Raw genomic sequence first — 25246 nt, forward strand, 5'->3', positions numbered from 1 at the left:
AAATCAGAAAAATGTGGAAGAATGTAAACAGCGAATGAAGGATTTTTTTGAAATTAATATGAATAAGGATACTTCTATGGACATGGTTTGGGATGCTAGCAAGGCCTATATGAGAGGGGTGTTGATATATATGAATAATAAACACAGACGTACTTTTGGAAGCCAGAAGGAAAGAATTGGAGAATGAAATTAAGGAAAAAGAAAAGGCCTTGATTTTGAACCCTTGGATGTGAAGACTAAGGAGGTTATTAAGCTATTAAGAGGACAATTCGATAAACTAATGGCTGACCAGGTGGTAACCAATTTGCGGTTTGCCAGGCATAATACTTTTTGCAATGCTAATAAGCCAGGTAGATGGCTAGCTTACAGACTAAGGAAAAAGCAAAGGGCTTCTAATATAGACAAAATTGAGCATAAGGGAAAGGTTGTGTTTCAACAGGATCTTATTAAGGAAGCCTTTGTGGATTTTTATTCTAAATTATATGCTAAGGAGAAGATTAATGAAAAAGACATTGATGTGTATTTGGAGAATGCTAGCATCCCGGTTCTTACGCAAGCACAAAAAGAGGAGATTAATCAATTGATTACAGAAGAAGAAATTCTTACAGCAATTAAGGAATTGAAGGTGGATAAAGCGCCAGGTACGGATGGTTTGACTGCGGCTTACTACAAAAATTTACAATTAGAGTTGATAAAACTGTTAAAGGAATTGTTCCAGATAATTCAGAGAGGGGGAAAGGTGCCTCCGTCTTGGAGAACTGCTTTTATCTCTTTGATTCCGAAGGAAGACCAAGATGCTGCTCAAGTAAAAAACTATAGACCGATATCACTTTTAAATACAGATTACAAGATATTTGCTAAGGTGTTGGCTAATAGATTGATGAGGGTTCTGCAACAGGTGATTCATGGGGACCAAACTGGGTTTATTAGTGGTAGGCAAATGAAAAATAATGTGAGGCATATAGTTGATGTGTTAGAATTTTTGGAAAGGAACAACCAGATCCCTGCGGCGCTAATTTTTTTAGATGCTGAAAAAGCCTTTGATCAATTGAACTGGCAATTTTTGATGAAAGTTTTAGATAAAATGAATTTTGGGGATAAATTTTTGCAACCAATTAGGGCATTATATCAAAAACAAACAGCCCGAATAATAGTTAACAATAGCTTGACAGAAGCATGTAATATTGAGAAGGGCACAAGGCAAGGGTGCCCGTTATCGCCTTTGTTATTTGTGTTAACATTGGAAATATTATTGGTAAAAATACGGAACTCGGAAAGAATTAAGGGTATACAAATTAGAGATCAGGATTATAGATTGAGAGCGTTCGCAGACGATCTGGTTGTTACAGTGACCCAGCCGGAGAACTCTGTTGTGGACCTGATGGAGATAATAATGCAATATGGGAAGGTTTTTGGATTTAAAGTTAATGCACAAAAAACTAAAATTCTGGCCAAAAATATGACAGTATCGCAAAAGGCTCTTTTAGAAGGGTTAACTGGATTTGAGATTGTTAAAAGGATCAAATATTTGGGGGTGCTTCTGTCGCCCTCTAATACAAAGTTATATAAAAATAACTATGAAAAATTATGGGGAAAAATTCAAAAAGAAATGGAGAGTTGGGAAAAATTGCAATTGTCTTTGTTGGGGCGAATCGCAGCAGTGAAAATGAATGTCCTGCCTAAATTTTTATTCTTATTTCAAATGATACCGGTTCTTAAGAAAGATTCTAATCTGGAGGAATGGCAGCGAGGTATCAATAAATTTGTTTGGGCAGGGAAAGGCCACGAGTTAAACTTAAGATTATGCAGGATACTCGTGAAAGAGGTGGTCTTAAAATGCCCAATCTCAAATTATATTATGAAGCTGCTGCGTTAGCAGGAATAAGTGATTGGATTAATTTGACACAAGAGAGATTATTAAATCTTGATGGCCATGACTTGTTGTTTGGCTGGCATGCATATTTGTTGTATGATAAGAAGGTAGATAATGTGTTTAGAGTGCATATTTTAAGACAGGCATTGTTGAGAGTTTGGAAGAAGTATAGACATAAGTTAGATTGAAAGATACCATTGTGGGCAATTCCAAAACACGCAATAGAAAATATAAATGTTGGTTTTAAACATGATGTGACTACATATAAGGAGATTTTAAGCTTGGAAAGAAATGTCTGGTGTCTGAAACCATACAGCCTCTTGCGAGATGAGAAGATTGTTCAAACTTGGTTTCAATATATTCAGCTACGGGCCAGGTGGAAAGAAGATCAGAAAACTGGTTTTACAATGACTGATGAAAATCTGATAAAGCAAATTAGAAATCAGGGTCCAGCACATATTAAACGGATATATCTTGCATTGATAGAGATTGACTCAGAAACAGAACTTGTTAAGGATTGTATGATAAAATGGGCCCAAAACATCCAAGAAGTTATTACAATGGACACGTGGGGAAAGATTTGGGTGAGGAACGTAAAATTTACACAAGCTCAAAACTTAAGAGAGAACTTTTATAAAATGTTTTATAGATGGCATCTAGATCCTAAAAAGCTTGCAAGTATGTACCCGAATTATCAGCCCAAATGCTGGAGGTGTGGCGATGAAGATGCAACATATTTTCACATATGGTGGACTTGCAAAAAGGCTAAGGCCTTTTGGATAAAAAATTGGTGGAATATGCAGAAGATTTTCAAGCAAAGGATAAAGTTTTGTCCGCAACTTTTTTTGTTGGGAATAATTACAGATGCTACGGTTGTGGACACTAAGTTGATGCTGAATTTAATTACGGCAGCAAGACTCTTAATAGGTCAGTATTGGAAGAAGGAGGAACTGCCGATTATAGAAGAATGGACTTTAAAGGTTTCTGACCTGGCAGAGATGGCAAAGATTTCGGCTTATTTGAAAGACCACTCGCAAGAACGTTATATTATGGAGTGGAGAAAATGGATTGAGTATATCCAGAACAAATATAGGACTAAAAAGTTTCATGTAGCATTTGAATAAGTCTTCCTTTCCTTTTTCTTTTTTCCTTCTTTTTTTATATATATTTAATATTAATAGTGTTTGTAGTTATCCTATATGAGCTAGAGAGTGATAGATTTTAGAGTTTATGGTTGTTAATATATGGATGCTTATGATTGTTTTTTTTTTGCTTTTATACCTTGTACTTAGCTCTGGGAAGTCGGGGGGGGAGGGGGAGAGGGGTAGGGAGGGAGGGGGAGGGGAGGGGGAGGGGGGACTGTTAAAGACAAAATGTATGTTAAAACTTTTCAATAAAAAATAAAAAAAACAAGTTCCATTTCTGAGTCAATTTCTATCAGTGCATTATATATCCTTCTTATATGTGCTTGACCTTGATCTCTAATTTGTTTTACCAAATTTCCATCAGTTATCGAAATACCAACTTTCTGATCTTCTTTCCATCTTGCTTGTAACTGCCCATACTGGAACCAAGTTTGTACTATCTTTCCTTCTTTTAAAATATTATATGGCTTTAATTGCCATACATTCCTTTCTATCCTAAGAATTTCTTTGTATGTAATCACATCATGTTTAAATCCCACATTTATATTTTCTATTGCATGTTTAGGTATTGCCCAAATTGGTATTTTATAATTTAACTTATGTCGATATTTTTTCCAAACTCACAACAGAGCATACTTTAATATTTATTTAGTTATATTTATATACCGCCCTATTCCCTGAGGACTCAGGGCGGTTTACAGGGAATTAAAAATCCAAAATACAAAAATTAAGAACAAATTAAAAAGTATTAAATTAACCCTGTAGTCAGTTAAAAAGAACCCCAAATTAAAAATTCTTCCTCAGTCTGGGCCCAAGAGCTGAAAAAGCCAGGTCTTCAGGCCCCGGCGGAATGATCGGAGGTCGGGGGCAGTCCTCAGCTCCACCGGCAGCTGGTTCCAGAGGGCAGGCGCTCCCACTGAGAAGGCCCTATCCCTGGGTGTCACCCGCCGGCAATCTCTCACCGGCGGAACCCTGAGCAGACCCTCCCTGTGGGAGCGCACTGGGCGAAGGGCGTTTGATGCCGGCAGCAGGTGTTCCCTCAAATATCCTGGACCCAGGCCATGTAGGGCTTTATAGGTACCAGCACCTTGAATTTCACCCGGAGGGCAACCGGAAGCCAATGCAGCTCGCGGAGTAGAGGTGTTACATGGGAGTATCGGGAAACCCCCATTACAACTCGCGCGGCCGCATTCTGCACCAGTTGAAGCCTCCGAGTGGTCTTCAAGGGCAGCCCCATGTAGAGAGCGTTACAGTAGTCCAAACGGGAGGTCACAAGCGCATGAGTGACTGTGCGTAGGGCGTCTCGGTCCAGATAGGGACGCAACTGGCGCACCAGGCGAACCTGTGCAAAAGCCCCCCTGGTCACGGCTCCTATGTGATCTTCAAAATTGAGCCGTGAATCCAGGAGGACGCCCAATATATGTGTCTTAAAAACATTTTCCACCTTCTTATCATACAATAAATATGCATGCCAACCAAATAACAAATCATAACCCTCAATATTCAATAATCTCCCTTGTGTTAAATTAAACCAATCACTAATTGATGATAAAGCAGCAGCCTCATAATATTATTTAAAATTGGGCATTTTAAGACCACCTCTTTCATGTACGTCTTGCATTATCTTAAATTTAACTCTTGGTCTTTTCCCTGCCCAAACAAATTTATTAATACCTTTCTGCCATTCCTCCAAATTTGAATCTTTTTAAAGTATAGGTATCATTTGAAACAAAAATAAAAATTTTGGCAAAACATTCATTTTTACTGCTGCAATTCTTCCCAATAAGGATAATTGTGATTTTTTTCCAATTATCTAACTCTTTTTGTATTCTTAACCATAACAATTCATAATTATTTTTGTATAATTTTACATTTGAAGCTGAAAGATATACCCCCAAATATTTAATCTTTTTAACTATTTCAAATCCCGCTAGCACTTCTAAAACAACCTTTTGTTCTATGGTCATATTTTTAGACAATATTTTAGTTTTTTGCGTATTTATCTTAAATCCAGAAACTTTTCCATATAACATTATTATCTCCATCAATTCTACAACTGAGTAAGTCAGTTGACTTAATGTAATAACCAAGTCATCTGCAAACGCTCTCAATCTATAATCTTGATCTCTTATTTTAATTCCCTTAATTTTATTTGAGGCTCATATCTTAATCAATAATATTTCCAATGTTAAAACAAACAACAAAAGTGACAACGGACACCCCTGTCTTGTACCCTTTTCAATATTACATGTTTCTGTCAAACTACCATTGACTATTATTTGAGCTGTTTGCTTCTGATATATTGCCCTAATAGGTTGTAAAAAATTATTCCAAACTCCATTTTCTCCAGTACATTAAATAAAAATTGCCAGTCCAATTGATCAAAAGCTTTTTCAGCATCCAAAAAAATCAGCACTGCAGAAACCTGGTTATTTCTTTCCAAAAATTCCAATAAATGTACAATATGTCTCACATTATTCTTCATTTGTCTACCACTTATAAATCCTGTTTGGTCACTATGAATCATTTGCTGCATTACCTTCATTAATCTATTTGCTAAAATCTTTGCAAATATCTTATAATCAGTATTTAAAAGCGATATTGGCCTATAATTTTTGGTTTGGGTATGATCTTGTTCTTCCTTCGGAATCAGCAATATAAAGGCTGTTTTCCATGATGGAGGCACTTCTCCTCCAGATTGAATTGTTCTAAATTAAAGGTTCTTAAAGTTTCCACCATTTCTAACTGTAAATCTTTATAGTAAACAGCAGTCAAGCCATCTGTTCCTGGTGCTTTCCCCACCTTTAATTGTTTAATTGCTTAAATAATTTCTTCATCATTTATCAGTTGATTCATCCCTTCCCTTTGCTCTTGTGTAAGAACAGGGATATTAACTTCTTGTAAATATCTATCTATATCTACATCTTGAATCTTATCCCTAACGTATAACTTAGAATAAAATTCAACAAAAGCCTTTTTAATAAGATTCTGCTGAAACACCTCTTTACCCTTGTAATATATTCTATCTATACTACGTGACCTTTGTTTCTTCCTTAGCAAGTAAGCTAACCACCTACCCGGCTTATTAGCATTACAAAAGGTATTATGTTTAACATACCGCAAATTGGTTGCCACTTGATCTGCCATCAGCATATCAAACTGACCTCTTAATAAAGTAATTACCTCTTTAATCTTCCCATCAGATGGATTCAAAATTAAAGCCTTCTCTTTCCTCTTTTTTTTTCGAGTACTTTCTTTTTTTTTATTAAAGAGTTTTACAATATTTTACAATATATCCCCAAATCCCTCCCACCCCAACCCCCCCACTTCCCAGAGCTAAATACAGGATTATAGTTACAACAATCATATTCTAAATAAAAATTTACACAATATACAATCAACCAAATTCGTACTGCGCTTTAACTCTCTCTTAGCATAACTACTAACAAAAGCAATATCCCACTAAATTCTACTCATAAGCTAAATGGAACTTTTTGGTCCCATATTTGTTTTCAATATAATTTATCCATCTCCTCCAAACTGAAATATATCTCTCCTGTGAGTGATCCTTTAAATAAGCAGAAATCTTGGACATTTCTGCAAGATTAGAAACTTTAAACACCCATTCTTCTACCGTGGGCAGATTGTCCTTCTTTCAATATTGTCCCACCAGTAACCGTGCTGCCGTTATCATATTCAACATCAGATTAGTCTCTTTGACATCACAATTTACAACAATACCCAGTAAGAACAATTGCGGGGAAAACTTTATCTTCCTCTTAAAAATCTTTTGAATGTTCCACCAAATTTTAATCCGGAAGGCTTTTATGTTTCTACAAGTCCACCACATATGGAAATAGGTAGCTTCTAAGCTACCACACCTCCAACACTTAGACTGAAGATTAGGATACATGTTGGACAACTTCTTGGGATCCAGATGCCATCTATAAAACATTTTGTAAAAATTTTCTCTTAAATTTTGAGCCTGGGTAAATTTAACATTTCTGACCCAAATTATCTCCCAGGTGTCCAACGAGATTGGTTCCTGAATATTTTGTGCCCACTTTATCATGCAATCTTTAACCAATTCCGTTTCCGAATCCAATTCAATTAAAGCATTATATATCCTCTTTATATGTGCACATTTTGAATCTCTAATTTGCTTTACTAAATTTTGATCTGTAATTGTGATACCAACCTTTTGATCTGACTTCCACCTAGCTTTCAATTGGGTATATTGAAACCAAGAGTAATTTATGTTTTCTTAACTCCTCTGCTGATTTAAGTTGCCAATCATTCCCTTGCAATTTGAGTAGTTCCTTATAAGAAACCATATCCATACTCACTCCCATAGATACACCCTCTATTGCGTGTCCAGGAATTCCCCAAATTGGTATTTTATAATTTAACTTATTATAGTACTTTTTCCAGACATGCAGTAAAGCACTTCTAAGAATATGGGATTTAAAAGCCCTGTCCACCTTCTTATCATAAAGCAAGTATGCATGCCATCCATATACCAAATCCCATCCCTCAAGATGAAGTATTCTCTTGTTAGTTAAATTAAGCCAATCACTAACCCAGGTCAAAGCAGCCGCATCATAGTACAATTTCAAATTCGGCGCCTTGAGTCCCCCTCTTTCCCTGGCGTCCTGTAAAATCTTGAATTTAACTCTTGGTTTTTTCCCCGCCCAGATAAATTTGTTAATACCCTTCTGCCATTGATCAAGGTTGGCATCCTTTTTCAGTATAGGTATCATCTGAAACAGAAAGAGGAACTTTGGTAGAACATTCATTTTAACAACTGCAATTATTCCCAGTAGTGATAATTGTAATTTTTTCCAATTATTTAAGTCCCTTTGTACCTTCAACCATAGTGTTTCATAATTATTCTTATACAATTTTACATTTGAGGCTGCAATATGCACTCCTAGATGTTTAACCTTCTTCACTATTTCAAAACCTGTTAAGTTAGATAACATATCCCTTTCACTCGTAGATAAATTCTTGGATAATATCTTAGTTTTATTACTGTTCACCTTAAACCCAGAAACCTTACCATACTGAGTTATAATTTCCATCAAGTCTACAACCAACTGTAGCGGTTGGGATACTGTCACAACCAAGTCATCAGCAAAAGCTCTCAGTCTATAATCATTCTGTTTTATTTTAATTCCCTTTATCAAAGAGGACTCTCGAATTTTAATTAGTAAAATCTCTAATGTTAAAACAAACAATAATGGTGATAGGGGGCAGCCCTGCCTTGTACCTTTTTCAATTCTAAAAGTTTCTGTTAATCCCCCATTAATTTGTGCAGTTTGTTGTTGATATATAGCTTTAATAGCATGTAGAAAACCTTCTCCAAAATTCATCTCCTCAACAACTCTTAATAAAAACTGCCAATTCAATTGGTCAAAGGCTTTCTCTGCATCCAAAAATATCAGTGCTGCGGAGACTTGGTTGTTCTTATCCAAATATTCAAGCAAGTTAACAATTTGTCTTACATTATTTTTCATATACCTCCCAGATATAAATCCCGATTGGTCACTATGAATCATTTGTTTCAAAACTTGCATTAATCTATTAGCCAATACTTTAGCAAAGATCTTATAATCTGTATTTAAGAGCGATATAGGTCTATAATTTTTAGGTTGGGTAAGATCTTGATCCTCCTTTGGGATCAACGATACAAAAGCTGTCCTCCATGATGGAGGAACTGCGCCTCCAGTCTGAATTTCATTAAACAAAATCTTTAAGGGTTCAATCATTTCAGGCAGCAACTTTTTATAATAAATTGCTGTTAATCCATCTGTTCCTGGAGTTTTGCCCAATTTCAACTGTTTAATAGCTAAAGAAATTTCTTCTGGTGTAATTGGGCAATTCATCTCAAGTTGTTGTTCTTGTGAAAGTCTTGGAAAATGAGCTCCCTGTAGATACTTATCTATATCTAGAGCTTGTATATTATCTTTAGAATATAATTTCGAGTAAAAATCTAGGAAACTCCTCTTAATCAAATTTTGTTGGTAGACTTCTTTTCCTTTATATTCTATTTTGTCTATAGTACGTAATTTCTGTTTCTTCCTTAATTGATAAGCCAGCCATCTACCAGGCTTGTTGGCGTTACAGAAAGTATTGTGTTTGGCATAACGCAAATTAGTTGCTACTTGATCAGCCAATAGCATATTAAATTGTTCTTTCAATAAATGTATTGAGATCTTTAAATTATTATCCAATGGATTCAAAATAAACCTTTTCTCTTTAGTTTTAATCTCTTCCTCGATATCTAAACGTTTTTGCACTTGCTTATGCCTATAAGCATTATTCATATAAATCAAAACCCCTCTCATATAGGCCTTACTAGCATCCCAAATTATTTCCATCGAAGTACTTTTATGCATATTCGTGACAAAAAATTCTTTCATATGTTCTCTACATTTCTGCAAGAACAAGTCATTTGTAAATAAGTTCTCATTCAGCCTCCAAGATCTCCTACTAGTGTCTTCAGTAAAGAGCTCCAGCCAAACAGGACTATGGTCAGACGTTGTCCTAGGGAAAATCTTAACATTCTTAACCGAGGAGGAAAGGTCAGTAGTAATCAAAATGAAGTCAATCCTGGAAAAAGATTTGTGTCTATCTGAAAAAAAAGTAAAATCCCTGTCTCTCATATTCCTTTCCCGCCATACATCTCTTAATTCCAGATCTTCCTTCAAATCAAAAAAGGCTTTAGGCAATTTTGAGTTACAAAGGGTTTTAGAAGACCCCTTCTTGTCTTCAGATGGCACCAAGACCCCATTCCAATCCCCCATCATAATAACAGATTTGTAATCCAGTTCAATTAGCCTTTGGTGTAAGAATTTAATTTTTTTTTGCTGTTGTTGATTTGGAGCATATAATCCAATAAGAAGAACTTTCTTTCCTTGTAATGTTAATTCAATACTAACATATCTCCCTTGCTTATCTGATTCAATCAATCTTGCCGAGAAGTCTTTTCTTAAGTAAATAACCACTCCAGCCTTCTTGTCCGGAGCAGAAGATGCAAAATGTGTTCCCAATCGGGAATTAGTCAAATATTTTTGATCTCTTAATGCAATATGTGTCTCTTGTAAACAAACAACGTCATTTTTATGTTGTTTCAAATAAAAAAATACTTTCTTTCTTTTCTGTGGTGAATTTAGCCCGTTAACATTCCATGTCAGGAACTTCACCATCTCTGGTGACCATGAGCCTTTGGAACATGGCCTGAAGATCAGCTGTTGCTCTCTTAGGACGTGCTCCTCCCACGGGCTCTAAAACAGTCGCATCTTGCGTAGCTGAACCAGTTGCAGACTTCTGTTTTTGTTCCTTTTCCATACGCTTATGTGCAGCTCTTGTCATCCTCTGTTTTTTTGGGTCTTCCTTTAATATCAAATTCTGCTCTATGGCCTCCGGTTTCTGGATCTCCTCAGGGGGCAGTAACATTGCCCCTTCACTCAATTGTTTATCATCTTGTCTAGCTTCTGTTCTCTTAATTCGGGGAGATGGTGGTAAATCTGCTTTCAGGACCTTAGTGTAGAAATCTTTTGCTTTTAAGATTGTATCCAGTCTGTATCTGGTCCCTGCATAATTTACCACAATTCCAATAGGAATTTCCCATCTGAACTGGACTTGTCGCTTCTTAAGCTCATCAGACAAAAAGGCAAAGTCTTTCCTCTTTCCAAGAATTTTTGAAGGTATCTCCTTTAAGATCATAATATCTTGGCCTGCAATCTGGAATTTTTCCCGATAAAAGGCCTGGATAATAGAATTTCTAGTTGATCTCCTGGAAAAATAGATCACTACATCTCTAGGTAGACTTTTTTGCCTAGCAATCCAGGAGTTAACTCTAAATATCTTATCCATTTCCTTAAGTAATTCTTCAGGTTCCCATTTCAAAACAGGAGCCACTGCTTGTGCTATTTCCCATTCCAGATTTTCTTTAGGATTCTCTTTGAGGCCTCTAATACGCAAAGCAAACTCCATGCTCTTATACTCTAATATAGTGACCTCATCCCCTGTTCTGTCAATCTTGGCCTCTGCTCTATCAACCTTCTGCTCAGCATCAGTAATTTTATTTTCCAAGTTCTCCACATACTCCATAACTGAATCCACCCGAGCATCCAGGCGTTCTATATGTGCAGCTAAGCCCTGGAGTGCATGCACTATATCTTCCCTCATCTGGTTGTTTTGATTCTTTATTTCTTGTTGCAGAACTTGCGTTGACTGCATCACAACTTGCTGGATGTCTGTCAGTATAAATGCAGGAGGTGGGGGAGAGGGTGGTTGTACTGTAGGTTTCATCGAAGTCTGCCCTGCAGTTTGTGGCATAGGTGAGGAGATAGCGTTCTTAGAAAGCGGGGGCCCTCCCCCACGTTTCGCAGCCATCTCTTAAGTTTAAATTTCCTCTGTCACCCAGCAGAATCAAAGTTCAGGAAGAAAAGGGAAAAAAAAGTAACAATTCTCCCAGAGTTCTTAACTTTCAATAAGAAGAATAGGGAACAGGCTTTCAAATACACAAAATCCAATACACAAAATCCAATACACAAAATCCAATACTGAATAGAGTCAATTGCGAATTGTATCTCTTGCTTTGTAGCAGAATATAACACTTTTCAAACACAGTCACTTCACACAGGAGAGAAACACTCCAGCGCCATTTTCACTCCATTTCACACTTGAAGCTTGAAGAAGATAATGAAACTGAGTTAAAGTTAAGATCCAATTTAAAAATCCAGATCTTCCTGCTTTGCTCTGCCTGCTTTTCAAAATACTCACAGTCCCCTCTAAACAGCAGGTGCAGTTGTCGCGTCTTGTTCCACTCCTTTTGGAGCGAAGACATCCTGGGAGCGGAGAAAGCCTGGGCTCCGAGGGAGCTCACCCTTTTATCCCCCAAACTACTTGGGAGGATTGTATGGGGGCTCTACCTCTATCCATGCAGGCTCGCCTCTCCCTCTTCTCCCGAAGAAGAAGCTCCAGTGCTGCGGAGCAGCTGGTTTTGCTGCCTCCGGGCATTTTGACGCTTCCCAGGATCGGGCGGCTTCAGAACGCCGCCATTCGAAGCGGCAGCGCTACCGGAAGTCCTAGCCTTCTCTTTCCTCTTAATTTCCTCCTCTAATTCTTTTTGCTTATATTCCAGTTTACGCCTATGTTTATTATTCAGATATATTAACACTCCTCTCATATAAGCTTTGCTTGCATCCCAAACCATTTCAATAGAAGTACCCTTATGCATATTTATATTAAAAAATTCTTTGATCTGTTTTTTTACATTCTTCCACATTCTTCCACAATTTTCATTCAATCTCCAAGACCGCCTGTCTCCACTCTCTTTTTCCAGTTCCAACCATACTGGACTATGATCTGATAGAGTTCTTGGACATATCTTAATCTTCTTAATCCTAGAAAAAAGATCATTAGTAATTAATACAAAATCAATCCTGGAAAAAGATTGATGCCTATCAGAAAAAAAGGTAAAATCTTTTTCTTGCAAATTTCTTTCGCTCCAAACATCTCTCAATTCCAGGTCATCTTTCATCTCAAAAAAAGATTTAGGCAATCTAGCATGATTTGGTGTACTTCTGAAAAGACCTTTTTTGTCCTTTTGTGCATCCAGGACACCATTCCAATCTCCCATCAAAATACATGATTTATAATCCCATTGAATTATCTTGCTGTGTAAAAGTTTATAAAATTCTCCTTGCTGTTGATTAGGAGCATATAATCCAACCAAAAGTATTTTCTTGCCTTCTATTAACAATTCAATTATAACATATCTTCCTTGTTTATCTGTTTCAATTAAATTAGTTGTTAAATTCTTCTTAACGTAAATAACTACTCCATTTTTCTTATCTGGAGCAGACGCACTAAACTGTGTACCCAATCTAAAGTTTATCAAATATTTTTGATCAGCTGCTCGAATGTGCGTTTCCTGTAAACAAATAACATCATTTCTAAATTGTTTCAAATACTGAAATACTTTCTTTCTCTTGTGCGGGGAATTTAATCCATTAACATTCCAGGTTAGAAACTTTGTCGCCATCTTTTGCGACCTGAAGTTTTCGGAGCGCTTCTTGCAAAACCACCTGCACTCTCTTCGGTTTCGCTCCTCCCACAGCTTCACTGTAAGTAGGTTCTTGAGATATGATTGTAGCTTTCTGTTGTTCTTGTTCTTGTCTCATTCGTCTAATTGCAGCCCATGTCATTCTTTGTTCTCTAACCTCTTCTGATGGCATCTGAGAGTGCTCCACTTCTGAAATTAGCTGAGATTCTTTATCCTTCTGCAAAGTAATTCCTTCAGCTCCTTGTATACTCTCCACTCAAGGCTGACATTCTCCTTCATCCTTCCTTCCTTTAAATTCTGAAGATGGCGGAGAACCTGCCTTCAATATGTTAGAATAAAAATCTTGTGCCTTCAAAACTGTATTAAGATGATATCTCGTGCCAGCATAAGTCACCACCAAGCCTACTGGAATCTCCCATCTTAACTGAAGTTGCCGTTTCTTTAATTCATCTGCCAAAAAAGCAAATTCTTTTCTTCTCCTTAGAATTCTTGGAGGAATCTCTTTCAGAATTAAAACTTCTTGCTCAGCAACTTTAAATCTATTGTTGTAAAAGGCTTGGATAATCACATTTCTAATTGATCTCTTTGTAAAGTAAACCACCACATCTCTAGGTAGTTTTCTTTGTCTGGAAATCCAAGAATTAACACGAAATATTTTATCTATATCCCCCATAATATCTTCTGCTTGACGCTCCAAAACCGGTTCGAGAGCTTGTGCCAATAACTCTTTCAGATTTTTTTTAGGGTCTTCTTTCATTCCTCTAATCCTCACAGCAAACTCCATATCTCTATATTGTAACATGACTACATCACCATCAATCTTTTCCATCACATTTTCAGCTTCCAAAATTTTAGCATCTAATCTCAAATTATTTTGATTGAGCTCTTCCATGCGATCATCCAGACGCTCAATACAGACTGCAAGCCCTTGAAATGCAGCTAAAATGTCTGCTCTTATTTCAGTATTCTTCTCCTCAATAAGCTCAGCTATTTGCTGGGATTGTATTTTTAAAGCATCTTGTAAATCTTTTATTGTTAATGCGGGTGCAGGTGCCACAGGAGGAGGCATCAAAACCTGTAGTGAAGAATGCTGAACTGGTGAGGCACCAGCACTTCTAGGAACTTTAGTTGGTTTAGAAGCCATCTTAATGCCCAGTTAATTTCTGTTGCTTTCACTTTCCACACCACTTACAACTTTTTCTTTCAAAGTAAACAGAGTTAAAGTTCAAATACTTGCTGTTTCAATATTCTCCTGCACAGCTCTGCCTGCATCCAGGTAATCCAAAGTTAATTGTTGATTGCAGGGATGGTTGCAGCGTCCTGCTCTGCTCCAAAGCCTTGGAGCAGAGGAGTCCCCCGAGTCCGGAGCTAATTCAGGCTTCAGAGGGGCTCTCACTCTTCAAGCCCCAGAATTTGAACTCTGGTGGTCTAGGGGAGCTCTACCCCTACCTAAACACTCACCTCCCCTCTTCTCCTGAGGAGAGGGTTTCCGAGCCGCAAAACAGCTGATTGTTGCTGTTTTAGCGGCTCCAACGGAAAACAACGGGGCTGACGGCCGGGACGGCCGCCATCGACGGAGCCTTGCCACCCGGAAGTTCATCATACTGCTAATTTTGATATATTCACCAAGTATATTTTCCTGGGATTATATTTCAACGGCAAAGAGAAAAGAAAACCAGAATGGTGTAATGATTAACACATTACATAAAACTAAAGTTACTAAAACAATAACAGGTTCTGATGCTTTCACGAAGATGATAAAAGCAGCATCATGCCACTAGGATGCAAATTTCACTTATTTCATACATATGCGTGATATGATGACACGCATACAAAAGGGGTGGAGCTTGTATTGTAACACTGCTCTTTTAATTTCCTTGCTTTGACACACAACCCCAGCAGATTCCTCTGTTATTTTTCCATAATGCATAACATTTCTTAGTGTTTTGGTTTGAGCAATGTCTGTGGAATGCATATTTCAACATATACATCTGGTGAATTTATTTTGCAATATTTAAACTTCTAATACTAAGAGAAATTCATCACAACTGATCAGAAAGTTCTTAAATGGCCAACAAATCATTGTAATAAATTAAAAGTATCTACATTGGTTATTCTGCTATTGTTCTAACTGATCCCATAATTTCACTATATCTTCTTTCCTTTTTTGTAACGGATTCTAGTCATCTAATTTGGTTTCTTCTTTGGATTCCTTCTTGAACTGCTGTCAAGTTACAAGTACATCTAAGTTAAGATGCTATTGTGATTTACTGCAACTAATGAATTATATATTTAGAACTGCTTGCAATAATGAAATAATTAAATGTGTTGTAATTACAGGTTTATTGTAGGTAAATACAACTTGACAATTATGAATGTCACTGATAAGGATGGTGGAGAATATACTTGCCTAGCTAATACTACACTGGATAGTGTTTCTGCAAATGCTGTACTCACTGTTGTGGGTAAGACTTCTCTTAATGTAGAATTAAAGCAAAAGCAAACCTGTTATATTTTTATGAAAATGTTAACTAATTTTAAGCTATTCTGATATTACAGTTTTGGACTATTCTAAAAGTAAGAATAAATTCAACCAAACTAATTATCATTATCATGTATCTTTGTTTATAATGTGATTTCATAAATTAGCTTCCTTGAGATAACCTGTATCTGATTGAAAAATATTTTAAAATATCTTAATTCCTTGGAATTTATATTTAGTAAGGTAGACATCATTAAAATTAATTTTGCTTTAGGACTCCATATCCAATTAGAAAGCATTTTTATAGAATGATCTCCTATATAGCAGCTTGAGGTTTTATGGAAAAGTATGGTTTTTCATAAGCAGGGAAGTAACACACAAAGACCTAATTGCCTTATCTGATAGATTTCAATTAAGCTTGGAGGTGCACATGCTATTATTAAAATGAGAGAAACAGTATGCTCTAAAGAAATCCGTGTTATGGTTCAATATTTTGTTAGTTGTTGGATGACCTTTAAGGAGATTAAAATATTCAGAATTTGCCAAATGTGCCAATATTTTCATTAATAACTAGTTGAAGTTAAGGCAATGCTTATCAAATTGCAAGTGATATAAAACTAAGTGAGATAGGCAATCTGGTGGGTGGAAATAATTTTAAAAAGTCTTCAGAGGTTAGAGAAATAAGCTGAAAATTACAGAATGAAATTTAGCAGTGAAGTGAAAAAGGTTATTCACTTAAGTAAGACAAATCAGATGTATGTGCAGAGGATGGGGAATTCATGGTTTTATGATGATATTGATGTAGTAATCAAATGTAAACAATATAAGTCATCAGTAAATCTTGGCTGCAAATATTCACATATACATATAGAGAGATGCAGCATTAGGGATCATTAACAAAAACCTAATTTCCAAATTATAGAAAATAGTTACTTTATTTTATTTTATTTTAGTTACACCATTTAAAGTAATTTCTTGAGTTCTGGTCAGCATACCAAGCAGGAGTCAGAGAAATAGGAAAAGGATTAAAGCAGGCAATGAAAATTATTAGAGGTTATCCTGTAAAGAGAAATTGGCTAAACTGGAATCTTTGGTTTTGAGAAAAACTGATAGGGTAAGTGTTAAGGTTCCAACTAATGAGACCATATAAAGCAGAACTCCAAGGCTTGAAGTTTCTTCAAAGCACGTGTTTATTGGATACATAATATTGGCATGGTCAAAAGTGAAACCAAGCCTGAAATTTCCATAGAGATTCAAAAATAAATAAAAGTAACACTTCCCTCCCCTCTACGATGTTATAAATCACACTGCCCAAAAAAAGTAATTGGTGGGCTTCTCAAATTGTCTCCTTCCAGCACTTGTGGGAATGACCTCGGTTCCCATGGGACTGCTTGGTGTTTTGTCTAGCATACAAATGGCAATACTACTTCCCCCCTCTTTCCCCATGTATGTGGCAACTTAGAATGAAAAAGATGGCTTCCGCCAGGTTCGTTTCAGAAGTTGACAGTAAGTAAGTGGCACTTCTCAGCTATGTGACACAGAAAAACACTTGTTCTCACTTATTTTGGAACAAATTTCAATTTACATAGTAAGAAAAAGCTAATTTCAGTAATGCTAATGGCAGAATAAAACCTCTTAACAGTGAAATTTCAATGCTGGGAGCCAAAGATGTGGGTTCTTCTTCTTTGCAAGTGTTTAGATGGATGTTAGACAAATTTCTGTCTGGAATGTTTAAAGTTCCTGCATTGTGTAAGCAATTGGCTTGCATGGCCTAAATGATCCCTTTCAATATGATGAATCTATAGTTTTGTCAATTGTCTGTAGGGCTGTTCAGACTCAGATAAAAGAGGCTTTTGTTGTTTTCATTCAAGGCATATTAGGCACTTACATTTTTGTAAATAAAATAATTACATTTTATTACAATAGCATGTTAGTAATAAATATGATCACTGTTGCTTTATTCTGACCACTAACACAAGTTTTATAGTTTATATTAATATCCTTTTTTCCAGCTCCTCCAACAGTTCCACCTATTGTTTACGGTAAACTAATAAGTCTTGCTTGCATTTTATACCAAACCTTCCTAAACTTTCTGCTTCTTTCAAATTGAAACTTTCTCTGTTTATTTTTGATTATTTTTGATTGTTAAATCTGATGAGAATTGTGTTACTATTTTTATTTATGACTGAAATGCTAAACTGTTTCATTATTATAATTAAATCAAACTTGTCTTTAGTATAAATTTCTCAAATAATTGCCTGAATGAGTTATTAAAACTTGTGTAACATTCAACTGCTTTTTATCATTTGTTAAGCATAATTTAATATTTTTAAAAATACTTTCTAATTTCTCAGTGACATAGTCTTCATCATATATATAGACTTTTTTATGGGCTGTTAGTAGTTTATTGCTGGCCAAAATTAAGTCTACATATGGCGCTATATTAAATGTTCTAAGTTATGCCAAACCTGGACTCCTCATTGCCGTCTTTATTCTTTAAGATTTATTTAATATATTGTTTGTTGCAACTATTTCCCCCAATTAAGAAACAAATATTTTATTATTTTATTTTATTTTTCTATTTTAATTCCATTTATATCCCGCCCTTCTCCGAAGACTCAGGGCGGCTTACAAGCTTAGCAGTAGCCTTCATTCTATGTATATGTCTCTTTATTAGGGCTTTCACACACACCCCAGCGGCATTATTACAAAGTCAGCTTAATTGCCCCCAACAATCTGGGTCCTCATTTTACCTACCTCGGAAGGATGGAAGGCTGAGTCAACCTTGAGCCTGGTGGAATGCGAACCTGCACTAATTGCAGGCAGCTGGTATTACTTAAGGAGGCATTAGCCCACTGCTCCACCAAGGGTCTATTATTATTATTAATTTATTAAGCATTTTAATCATGGACACATACTTTTTGAGCAAGATCTTACCAGTTTAGAATGAGCTTGAGGTAATTTTTGTTATAGGTGCCATATGTCAGTTTGATTGTGGGATATGATGAGAAAACAATTTTTTACCTAGTGGGTTGCTGATATATTCTCCGTAACTATTAGAGTAGATATTTTTATAAAAACACCAGGGGCTGAATTTAAATTTAAGGAATCTATTTAAAGCATTATTTAATTAATGAATCTTTAGTTTCCTGTGTTTGAAAGGTAGCATCTTTCTTCTAAATTTCTAAGACATTCTTATTCAACCACTTTTATACTTAAATAACATTTTTGGTAACTGGAACATCTATCATTTATTTTATTTTCAATTTTGTTTGCTACCTTTCTTTTCAATTTTGTTTGTTACCTTGTACATATTTATATTCATATATATATTATACATATTTAAAAATTTAACAAGGAATGCATGACTTTAAAAACTCTTATTACCTTTCCTGGCCACGAATTCTACGATAGGTTGTCATTATCAGAATCAGTTAGGGTAAAGAATGTAAATCATATTTCCCCTTTTCTGTTGGATCTTAAAGACTCACAGACTCACATTGGCAGCATTGATGCAGCCTTCAACCTATTTCTTCTGTGAGAAAACATCATGTTTGTGTTGTATTGGACTTCCCTGGCTCCTTCGTACTTTAAGCAAAAATCAATTTCTGACTGTGAAAGAGGTAGAAAAAAAGAAACCTTTTTCTCAGTAAGTTAAAAACATCAAGTCTATGTGAGCCTAGATAAGATTAAATGCCAATATAGAGGATCTGGTCTGATAACGATGTAATTCTGAAACAGTTTTTTTAGTTATTGAATGTATTTTTATTTTCTTTTTGTATAAATAAATGTTTGTTTTACATAAAGTAGTGCTATAATCATTACCACATTTCATAAACTGAAACTGCTGGTGAACCATGACAAAAAAGTTTTCATTTATTGTTACTGTGTAATGCAAAACAAAGGGATGCGGTGGCTCAGTGGGTTAGGACGCTGAGCTTGTCGATCAGAAGGTCGGCAGTTTGGCGGGTCGAATCCCGAGTGCCGCATAGCAGAGTGAGCGCCTGTTACTCGTCCCAGCTTCTGCCAACCTAGCAGTTCGAAAGCACGTAAAAATGCAAGTAGAAAAATAGGGACCACTACGGTGGGAAGGTAACAGCGCTCTGTGCGCCTTTGGCGTCTAGTCATGCCGGCCACATGACCACGGAGATGTCCTCGGACAAGTGCTGGCTCTTCGGCTTTGAAACGGAGATGAGCACCGCCCCCTAGAGTTGGAAACGACTAGCACACATGTGCAGGGGAACCTTTACCTTTACCTTTAATGCAAAACAAATGTTGTTATTAGAACTTATGTAATCTGCCTTTGTTCTGCATTGTTTCCCAGCAAAGTCAGTTGTACCATTTTCATTGCAGATGTATACTAGTGATCACACAATCATATTGTAAACAAGCTTGTTCAGAATTTTTCCTAGAATGTAACAGTTGTTTACTTCCCTTTTCAGATCATCCTGATCCACCTTATGATTTGGAATTAACGGATCATTTAGAAAGAAGTGCTCAACTCACTTGGATACCGGGCAATGAAAATAATAGCCCCATTACAAGTATGATTGTTCTTTTATTTGGAATGTCATTTAGCATTCTGCTGTTTGCAATAAACAGCATTTGTTTTATCGTTTTCATTTAAATAACTGTTAAAATAGGCTTCTGAAAAGTGCCTCTGCATAAGCACTGAGCTGCAGTGCAAAATAGCAATGTAAACAACCTATTTATTTTTACTACTTACTAATATAAATCTATTCAGTAGCAGTATCCTCTATTTTTCTGTATCAAAACACAAGAGATGTTACTTCTTTGATCCAGTTTTTCACTTAAAGAAATATTGTGCCATATTTGTATTATAATTCATGTCAAGGTCCAATCCTGCAAAGTTTGATTGCTTTCAAGTAAAATTTGACCTTCAGAATCTTCCATTTTCAAGCATATACAACACTCTTGGTATAATAATACACTCTCTTCTCAAAAAATGTGTATTTGGCTAGTCAAATGAGAAGAATATAAGGATTTATAAAGGAAAATTTACTTTATATTTATTTACAGGGTTTATTATTGAATATGAAGATGCTTTGCATGAACCAGGAATATGGAATTACCAAATGGAAGTCCCTAATGTGTTCACAACTGTAAGGTTAAAGTTATCACCCTATGTGAATTATTCATTTCGTGTAATAGCTGTCAATGAAATTGGAAGGAGCCAGCCAAGTGAAGCTTCTGAAAAGTACTTTACAAAACCTGCAAGTAAATAAACACCTGTATCTGCTTAATATATAAATAACATTCAACTACTGTAGTCTAAATTTTACTTAAATATAAAAATTTAAACTTTTAGAGCCAGATGACAACCCTATTAACGTTCAAGGGATTGGAACAGAACCTAATAATTTGGTGATCACTTGGAAGGTAAGCTTCTTGAAAACATAAAATACTGAAGGCAGTATGACTAGTATTCACTTTTCCCAAATGCATGGCAAAAAGTTTACAAAAACAGCAACACATTTTTAAAGATTGACTTGCTGTTGTATAAAAAATCCCACTGAAATGCCATTAATATCACTCAAATTGTGGTACTTGAATTATTTTTTTTATTTTTATTTTTTATTTTAATTCCATTTATATCCCACCCTTCTCCGAAGACTCAGGGCGGCTTACAAGCTTAGCAGTAGCCTTCATTCTATGTATATGCCTGCTTTATTAGGGCTTTCACACAGACCCCAAGCGGCATTATTACAAAGTCAGCTTAATTGCCCCCAACAATCTGGGTCCTCATTTTACCTACCTCGGAAGGATGGAAGGCTGAGTCAACCTTGAGCCTGGTGGGATGCGAACCTGCACTAATTATCTGATGACACTGTCATCAGAATTATATGATGACACTGCTGTATAATATGCTATAAAGCAATGTAGTATATATTTAGGACCATATATAGGACTTGAAATACTAATTTCTAGTGATAATGCTAAAACAAAGGACCAACTTTATTGTTAGCACCCATGAGTAAATTACAACTTATATGTATATATTTGAGCAATATATGCAGTCCATAGCTCTTCAGTTTATGATTTCTTGTCATTCCGCAATGCAATTATATCAGAAATAGATTGTTCTGTTAGGGTTCTTTTATTTTCATTAGGCCACCCATGAAGTACAAGATTATAGAAGGAAATGATTTTTTATTTTGTCATTTCTCCTCCCCTCTTTATAGTCCTTTCCAGTGCCATTTCTTTTAATAGCATGTTTTTTTAGACTGAAGCCAGAGGACTTTTTGCCTACTGTTGCCCCCTGTGAGCACCACTTGAGATTTATTTTAAACTGAAGAGCAAGGTAAAGAGTTGTTAAATTAGTAATATTTCTTAAACTATATGCCATGCATGAATATGAAAGCAATTTCTGATTAAATCACCACTTTCTAGCAATCGTTGGAACAAAACTATTAACTTTATATTATCTTCATTCTCTTATGACTAATTAAAAATAATACCTTTGTTATTTTTTATTTTAGCCTTTAACGGATTTTCAGTCCAATGGTCCAGGTCTTCAGTACAAAGTCAGTTGGCAACAGAATGATGGTGAAGATGAATGGACATCTGTTACAGTTGCAAATGTATCGAAATATATTGTAGCTGATACACCAACCTTTGTTCCATATGAGATAAAAGTACAAGCATTAAATGACTTAGGACCTGCACCTGACCCTTTAATAATAATTGGACATTCTGGAGAAGACTGTAAGTTTCTTTCTTTGATTCTGTTTTTATTATAATTTTTGCTTTAGCTGACTTTTCTGAGTAGTAATAATATTGGTACAAATATAGAATTCAGAATTAATTTTCTACATTTAGGAAATCCAAAGTACCTTATAAACACATGCAAGTGGTTCTAATCTTGGATTTGTTGCATTTGTCCCTTGTCAGTGCCAATGATTGCTCCAGGCAATTTACAGGTACAAATTGTAAACAGTACATTAGCGAAGGTGCAGTGGGAACCAGTTCCATTAAAGTCTGTCCGGGGTCATCTTCAGGGATACAAAGTAAGTTAACCATAGACATTTCTTAAACAACATTTATAGTATAAAAATATCTGCAGATGTATTTGAGTGTGAGGTTTCCTTATTTGTTTATTTTAATGGTTGAGATGCTAGACCAGAGTAACTGCTTTTGCTATTTTGTGTTTCTCGGTCTATGAGGATGGCTATTAGTTGATGTTTGTCAGAAACAGTTTTTAGTCTAACCACTGTTATTATTACACTTAAGCATTCCTTGTAACATATGTAACATAAATTCTATATTATGTTATACCAGTATTTAGACTTTGTTGAATGTGCATACAAAATCGGTAAAACTTATATCATGTTTATGTATTTAATTTATACTAGCTATTTCCTAAGGAGTCCTATAATATTCTCTCTCTAATGTATTATTCACAACCTTATGAAATAGACTGCTAAGAACTATCTAATCAGAGTCAGCTGATATCTGAGTACAGATTTGAAGGAGGTTTATCTGCTTCAAATACTACAGTAGTCTAATATACTAATATATTAAATATGTTAAGAATTTTATATAGCTTTGCACTGTTAATTTAAGGTCACTCAACTGGATAGTGATGGCTAGGGAAGAAATCTATGGATTTCCTTTAACTAAATTATTTTAAATGCTTAATTTTTAAAAATATTATTGTAGATGTAGCACGCTAAATTGCTTGTCTCAAAATACATTTGGGCTGTATAATATAATGCAATCTCAGAACAGCATAAATTAAACTTTAAAATATCCATGCATATATATTTAGATTTACTATTGGAAAGTCAAACATTTATCTGGAAAAATTAAGCGGCATGTGGAAAAAAGGATGTTGACTTTCAGTGGAAATAAAACGTATGGAATGGTACCGGGATTAGAGCCTTTTAGTTCTTATAAACTGAATGTCAGAGTGTTTAATGGGAAAGGAGAAGGACCACCAAGCCCAGATGAAATATTTAAGACTCCAGAAGGAGGTATGTAATTGAATAACTCAGCTATTTATGTTTCACATTATGAGTAAAGTATTACATGGCCATTTTCATTATTAAATGATTATTAAAACTAATAAATTTGTTTTTGATTTTTAACATATTTATTTGGAAGACAATGAAACATGAGCAAAGATGGATAAAATTAATCTATAGGAAAGTGATGTAAGTTTTTATAGGCAAGGGCTACATTATTAAAGTTGTATTGCAGTAGCATATGAATAGCTCTAAGGCGTATTAGACAAAGAGTATATTCATGTCTCACATGTAATATCTGGGAATGGAAATATAAAGAAAGAAATCAATAGTAAATATGAAGAGAAATTAACAGTAAAGTTAGTCATATAAGGAGAATAAAGCATTATTAGTTGATTTTGACAGCATAACCACATACCTGTAGAATTCAGTAACATTTCAGCACTGATGAGTAACTTTCCAAAGAGTTCTAGAAACTGCATCCAAATTTTAGAAAATCCACATGTGATCTTGGTATTGTATTAAATAAAATGTGATGATAATTTTAAAGGAACATTTAAAATATTTTATGTAATATTTGAGCTTTATTCAAATTAACTTTATATTGTGGGGCATGTGTGTGTGTGTGTGTGTGGTGTTTGTGTGTGTGTGTTTTAAAGTTCCCAGTGCACCCTCTTTTTTGAAGATTACTAATCAAAATCTGGACTCTCTTACTTTGGAATGGGGCCCACCTTCTCATCCAAATGGTGTTCTAGTGGGATACACATTAAAGTTTCAACCAAGTAAGTAAAACTTTAACAAAAAATGAATCCACAAAGTATATCTTTACTAAATAATTAAGACTATTTTTATATTGATTGGTTAATACTTTTGTATAGGAATCCATTTTTAAGAATTAGAAGTGAACAGTTTTATGGAATTTTTATGGAAATTTTTATAAAAACTATATAATGACCTTTCTCTGCTTCAGAGAAAAGTATGCATTATGCCTTGGGGACAAAAGTTGCAGAAGATGCAAACAGCACAAAGTTTGCTTAGTGAGCATTAATATTTGGTGCTGCTGACCTGCACTGTGTATCTTAAGATGTAATGGCATCTTCTTAACTAGATGTTATGAAACTAATTAAGCGAACATGTAAGTTGTACACATTACTTTCAAAATTACAACTTTGTAGGCCTTTGAAATCTGTACATGCAGGTAGCTACAGATCTACTTCACAAACAAAATTTGTTCTACTTTAGAAGCAGGATTATTCTGCCTTTATCACACATTCATTCAAACAGTTTATACTACCTGAATAATGCTAATTCAGCATGTCAATAGCAGGATTCAGCATGTTGTGTAAATGCTTGGCTTCAGTAGTTAAATACAAAAGAGGTTTCCAAATTAATTATATTTTGTATTCTATGTAACAGTTAATAGTACTCATGACTTAGGTCACTTGGAAGAGATCAATATTGCTGCAAATGAGACCACCTTGATTTTAAGCAACCTGAATTACAGCACTCGATACAAGTTCTACTTTTATGCACAAACGTCAGTTGGATCCGGAAGTCAAATAACAGAAGAAGCAGTAATAATTATGAATGGAGGTAAGATGGATATGTGTAAGGAGTATCAGTTTAAAATACTTATTCGTATAAATCTCATCTTTACTTGTGTAACTCAAGGGAGTATACAGAATG

At 35.3% G+C, this 25246-nt stretch overlaps 1 protein-coding gene across 1 annotated transcript in view; it reads left to right on the plus strand.

Moving 5' to 3' along the window:
• NRCAM (neuronal cell adhesion molecule) overlaps positions 1-25246 on the plus strand; it is a gene marked incomplete at its 3' end in the record, with an annotated part of 181743 nt that overhangs the window by 100244 nt on the left and 56253 nt on the right. The window contains exons 14-22 of the mRNA XM_083365234.1: positions 15434-15558; positions 20018-20119; positions 20616-20813; positions 20905-20975; positions 22076-22301; positions 22488-22603; positions 23365-23569; positions 24220-24342; positions 24977-25153. Coding sequence (XP_083221360.1) covers positions 15434-15558; positions 20018-20119; positions 20616-20813; positions 20905-20975; positions 22076-22301; positions 22488-22603; positions 23365-23569; positions 24220-24342; positions 24977-25153 — 1343 coding nt within the window. The remainder of the gene's footprint in view (positions 1-15433; positions 15559-20017; positions 20120-20615; positions 20814-20904; positions 20976-22075; positions 22302-22487; positions 22604-23364; positions 23570-24219; positions 24343-24976; positions 25154-25246) is intronic.

This window comes from Vipera ursinii, assembly GCF_947247035.1.
Source record: "Vipera ursinii genome assembly, chromosome: 6".
NCBI lineage: Eukaryota > Metazoa > Chordata > Lepidosauria > Squamata > Viperidae > Vipera > Vipera ursinii.